General features: G+C 37.7%; 1 protein-coding gene across 2 annotated transcripts in view; it reads right to left on the minus strand.

The window, feature by feature from the left end:
- plcg1 (phospholipase C, gamma 1) overlaps window positions 1–5,663 on the minus strand; it is a 43,887-nt gene extending 38,224 nt beyond the window's left edge. For both annotated transcript variants that reach the window (XM_041798846.1, XM_041798845.1), the window contains exons 1-2: window positions 5,330–5,663; window positions 3,882–4,169 (exon numbers count right to left, since the gene is read on the minus strand). In XM_041798846.1, coding sequence (XP_041654780.1) covers window positions 3,882–4,098 — 217 coding nt within the window. In that variant the 5' untranslated portion in view covers window positions 4,099–4,169; window positions 5,330–5,663. The remainder of the gene's footprint in view (window positions 1–3,881; window positions 4,170–5,329) is intronic.
- Between the last annotated feature and the right edge of the window lie 337 nt (window positions 5,664–6,000).

Genomic DNA, 6,000 nt, shown 5'->3' on the forward strand with positions numbered 1-6,000 from the left:
TTTTTCATTATCACAATTGCAAAGAAACAATTTATGTGATGTGAATGGTGATGAAAAAGCTAGCAAAAGGCATTACTATCAGATAGCCTCAGGTTATCCCAAACCTGGATAGGTATTGAGAACTACTGACACCCAGCAGCTTTCCTGTTCACCTTTACTAATAAACATCTGCAATAATGTATAAAAAAATGTATGACTGGACACCTCAGTTATATCTGTCAAAACAAAATCATCGTAATATGGTCGTTCTTTTAGTTTGCATTTGCAACATTGCTAAAAGGGATGTCACTTCACCCAAGTTTAAAACTTCAATATTATAATAAAGATCCTATGATATCAAAACTACTGCACAAAAATAGAAATTCTCAGTACCAAATATCGGCCCAAACTGCACAAACACATGAACGTTGCCAATGTATTTGTCAACTTCAGAAAGTGTCCTCTTGCTAATGCCTACAGTGTCTTCTGGTTAAAACTATGACAGAAATTCTTCAGTGTTTTTGAAAGCTTTGGTCCTTTTAATACTGTAAGTCACTAGAATAGTGGAGTGCAGTACTGTCAATAGCACAACACAAGCAGGAAAACTAAAAGGAATTTCTACTACATAGAAACACAAATGGTTAAATTCCTGTCATCTCTGGGTATATGGATCCCATCGTATTCAGTGAAAATTAGAAAACCAGGCCTCTGTGATTTGTCTTTGGAGAGAAATTGAATCTAAAGTTCCCAATTTCAGTGATTTAGGGCAAAACATGTTTACATTGACAGGATCTAATGCTGGGGCCATTACAAAGAAGAAGGATGGGACTTTTTACAAACAGTACACAAAAGTTACGCCACAGAAAATATTAAAATAGGTGTTCATTCACATAAACTTATCAGTGTCTCAATTAGTTAAGTAAGTGTCGAGACACCTTCACTCTCACTTTAACACTTAGTTAAGCAAACAGGATTCTGATAGCGTTGTTTTTCGTTTTTATCAGCAACAAATTTAGAAGTAAGATATTCTCAGAATGATCTCTATGAGACCTAGCGTTATCAGTTGTCAGCAGTTTCATATTCCACGGTAAAAACTATGATGCAACAGTCACTTTAGTGTCAAATCAAATCTATACACTTGTGTAAAGCCGAATGTAGAGTTTGAGCAAACTTTATCAGTTGAAAAACAATGACATGGCCTGCTTACACCTCTAACCAAACTGTTACTGCCATTTCTACTTAAAGACCACATCCTCCTCTGTCCTACATCTTATGGCACCATAAAAGGAATTTATGTCCGTCACAGCAAATACCTTTTGCATGTTATTTTTTTAGCAAAGAACATACATGAAACAGCAAGACAAGAAAACTAAAAACAAATCATCTTAGGAGCACAAATCTGCTAAATTCACTTCAATCAAGAGGAAAAGTGTTTTGCTTTTTATATTTATCAGCCAACCAAAGTGCAGTTTCCACATTTATAATGGGCATCATTCTCTTACAGCCATTGATAAGAGGTAAACACAGCTGGCTCAATCGTTCCCAAATGATCGCACACTTCCAGTAAAAACCCCTCATATTCTATTTCTGTAGATTAATGAGCCACCCAGGCCAATTTCACCTCTCCAGGAGTATCAAATGGCAGCTGTAAGCTCACATGTGGGTATGAAACCCTTAATCGTGGAGAAGACGATATTGTTGGATAAAAAATCATCTAAGCTGACTGTCTCTTTTTTGTTATTGTGTGTGCTCTTCTTGCAGCATCCGGAGCAGAGTGCAGCTGTGCACAAGGCATCCTGCTACCCAAGAGACAGACGACTTAATGAGACACTGAAGGCCTGCATGGGTCCTCAAACATGCCGTTTTGTTGAGAATAACCTGAATGTCAGCTTCGTGGTGAATTAGTAGATTTACAGCCATGACACAAGCTGTTTGCGCTTATGTTTAACCATGAAGTTCAACTTGAAATATGACTTATATGCTGCTGGACAACACCGGTTCCTTGAATTCTGACTTTCTAAGCAAGACTCAGTGTGTTTACGTCAACTGAGGAAAAAGCAGATTTATTGTGTTACAGAGACCGACTTTTAAAATAAACATATTAGTCTGACTGAAATTTCAAAGCTAGACTAACGGATCAATTTGCCTTTTACTGTACTTTAATTAGGGCTGAACGATTTGGGAAAATAATCTAATTGTGATTTTCTTCCCCCTGTATTGCAATTGCGATTTGATATGCGATTATTTCTTAAGTTCCTTACATTATATTTTTTACCAACAAACACAAGCAATACATCATTCTATATAATAAAAAAATATCTAATTGTGATGATTGACTTGTACTGAAAATTGGATAGGAATGTATTGAAGAGAGTTATAATCTTTAAGTCATCCTCATGTTTAATAAGAAAAATGTCCAAAAAGAAGTATTTTTGCAGACTATTCAAAAAAAAATACCTGTGGATGATTGCATGATATGTAAAGCATAACATCTCTGCTGCAAAAAAAGTTTTTAACTGCTATTTGACACAAATTTCAGGCTAAAGAAATATTGCACTCCCTGCAATTTGAAAATTGCAGCAGGCCATATTGGGATTTAATCTAATTTTCGAATAATTGCCCAGCCCTAACTTTAATTGGACAAGGTTCTGCACATTCTTAACAGTCTACACATCAAACATTTACACAAAAGTTGACAAGGATATGATAATACCCAATCATATCCAAAATGTAGTCCGCCTTTGGATATGAGCTAGGGAGATGGCATGCATCGCTTTTGTGCCAAAAGAGCCTTGAATACGCACAAAATATTAGGGACGCACAATATTATCGGCAGAAAATTGGTATGGGTAGACTCTAGCACATAATACAATTATCAGTATCAGCAGATATGAACATTTCTGCCAGTATTCAGGCCGTACATATCAGTAGGTTTTACAAATAAAGTTGTGCCATTTAACAAAAAACTAATGTTCCTATTTCAGCTTGAGTTTGTTTATTTTTTCATCCTTGTTTCTTAAACTTCAAAGTTCTATGTATGAAAGGTGCTATACAAATAAATAAAGTTGAAGTTGAAATTAAGGACTGAAGTTTAAGGTCTGACCTTTAAAGCACTTTGTCAAAAATGTCTTAGTGAATCACAGTGCTATTTAGATAGGGATTAATTTCAATAACAGGTCAGTTCTACTGTCTGAAAGACTTGGCGTTTTTTACAATAAAAACTTTGAGTATATATATCGCTATTGGTATCAGCTATGATTAGTTAAAAAATATCAGCAAAATTCCAATATCGTGCACCCTACAAAATCTACAGAACTGTTACATATTTCCACGTTTTCACCATTTACAGTGTGAACGTAAAATATCGCCTGACACCATCAACATTTTTTTATCACAACAGACTAAGACGAATAAGTGAATGCTTTTTAAGCCACGTCACATGACCATTAAGCCATGAAATAACAACGATAAGGGAGTGAGATTAAAGACTCACATTAGTATTTACGGGTCTCATTTTGTAAATGTTGCAGCAAAACCTGAATGATTGTCTTTTTCTGTCTTTGAGGAATGCACGAAGGCTAAGTCATAGAAACTGTGTTGTTATTGGAGTGTTTTTACTTTGTAAGGAATTCTTTGGTCTGTTTCACTTTCATTTCCACATCATCCCTTTTTCCAAATTTTCTTGGTGTAATTTAGCAACATATTTTGTATTCAGTATTCATGCTTTAAATCAAAGTCTCATTAAATTCACATTTAAAAGCCACACAAATAGCAATTGTGTAATCAAGAGGAACCATCAAAGTACCCCACAATGCCATCATATTTCTGAATACATGTAAACCAAGCAGTTCTGGCCTGCATTCTGTTAGTGTGCGCTTGTGTTTGTGATGCATACTACTCACTCTCTCCCTCAATTTTATCCGTGCCTCGAGTCCAGATAATAGTCCTGGTCTCCAGCTTAACTTGAAATGTCCGTCTCTCTGGCCGCTGGGACTTCTTAGAATAAAACAGTGTTAGCACTGTCCCGAGCTCCAGGTCCCGGTACAGGTTGTTCATCTCCGTGTCGTTGTCCATCCACGGAACAGGTCCGTTGGAAAAGAAGCTTGAGGTCCCAGCCATGTTCACTTCCCCCGTTTGTTGTCCGTTTCCTCTCAGAACAATCTGCTCAGTCCAGGCCTAGACAGGGATACCTACAGCAGCAGAGAAGGGGGGGGACCCATGAAACAATTCTCTGAGGATTTCTAGTGTGTCTTTGCTGTACAAAAATAAGACAGCAGTGGAGAGTTGACACTGTCAGGAGACACGTTTGAAATATTGTGTATAGTCTGTACATGAAAATTTACCTACAGATCAGCCATCAGTAGTGGATGAGAGCATATTCAGTGTAAAACACATTAAGTCAACAGTTTGCAATTCATTTGCATTTCTTTTAAAAGCCTTGATATGTGGCTACTTATAAAATAACAGATGGACAAAAATCCCATTGATTATCTTGGCATTTTATGCAGCAAACGTAAGTCAGACAAAAAAATAATGATTTGTAGTATTCCTGAAAACAACAACAAAAAGTTGTTCACATAAAAAGGAAAAAACATATGTAATGCAAAGGTCTACAGTATAAATATGAAGAGTTTGCATTTTTTTTAATTTTGTAAATTGTATTTCATAAATGTGAACTTTAGTTTGTTTTTTTATTTTCAACATGATGATATAGAGTTAAATGTAAGAACAATACAATACAATCTTATACTGTGGTAATAAAGCCATTTACAACAGATAATTAGTAGCTTTCTTCAATAAAATACACTAGAAAGATTAGCCAAAACTGCAAAAATAGACCCACTTTTGGCTCACTAAATGTACGTTTTTATTGCTTTTCCACAAAGGAAAGGCTCCACTCAGTTCTGTGTACCACCTGAACTGAATTATGACTATCATCAACAGTGACGTGAATAAAATGACAGCTGGATTTTCGAAACGTGTTGATTAAGATAATCACGACGGATAACTTTCTAACGTGATAGTACCGTCAATAAGACAGGAGGGAGGTTAAATCTGAATTAAACTGTTTTTCAAAACTAAAAAACAGGCCTGTAACCTGCTTCAGTCCGTCCCAGAGGAAACGAAAGTTTTCTTTGGATACAAGCAGATTATTGGAAATACAACTGGTGGCGAATGGCAGCGGAGTGGGATAACAAGAAACGTCTGGCTATTTTCACAGCGTGGAAACGGGGCCGGTATGAGCTAGCATTTCTGTGGGCCAAAGGAGCAACCATAGCTGGGTTCACTCGTGACAATAAAAGCTCAGGTAGCAGTAGTTTTTTTCCCCCTTGTTCTCTTTTAGCCTTACCGTGCATACAACAATCAAGTGGAAAACAACACGTCGCAGGGACTGCTGTGCTGTACCTAGCGCCGCAATCTCGGCCCAAAAAGCACATCTCCAACGGCTGCTCCTCTCCTCTCTCGCGCTCCCGTCGTCTCTCTTCTTCTCCGTTTCCCCCCACACCCCGAGTTTTCCGTGATTAAATCATCTCCTGGCCCCAAAAAGGCGCAGCGGTCCCAGCGACAACAATCCCTGTTTCCTCTCTTCCCCTCCAGCCGTCCATAGAGAGAGGCAGGCAGTCCGCGAGAACCGTGGTAAGACTACGCAAGTTTGTCTACTCTCAGCTCCAGCCAGCACAGGCCCTTCCCCCCAGCCGACCACCAGCTAACTATCAAGCCACCAGGAGTCAAATCACACTTCCGCTGACGACTTCAAAATAAAGGTCGTGTCAGAGAACTTATACGGCGATTTACTATTGCACTCCTAAAGCAGGGGTCGGCAACTAAGTTTGGTCTCGGGCCAAATTTTTTTCTGACCAGCTCAATGGCGGGCCAAAATTACATCTTCATCAAGCAAAACTTGTCTTTTCTACTAAAAAAAAGATCTTATTTCTCTCATCTGTACTATTATATTTTGTACAAACACGTAAATTAATAAAGTTATTTATTTAAAATCAACGAATTTGCTACAGGCTGTTA

The sequence above is a fragment of the Cheilinus undulatus genome, linkage group 11 (assembly GCF_018320785.1).
Source record: "Cheilinus undulatus linkage group 11, ASM1832078v1, whole genome shotgun sequence".
NCBI lineage: Eukaryota > Metazoa > Chordata > Actinopteri > Labriformes > Labridae > Cheilinus > Cheilinus undulatus.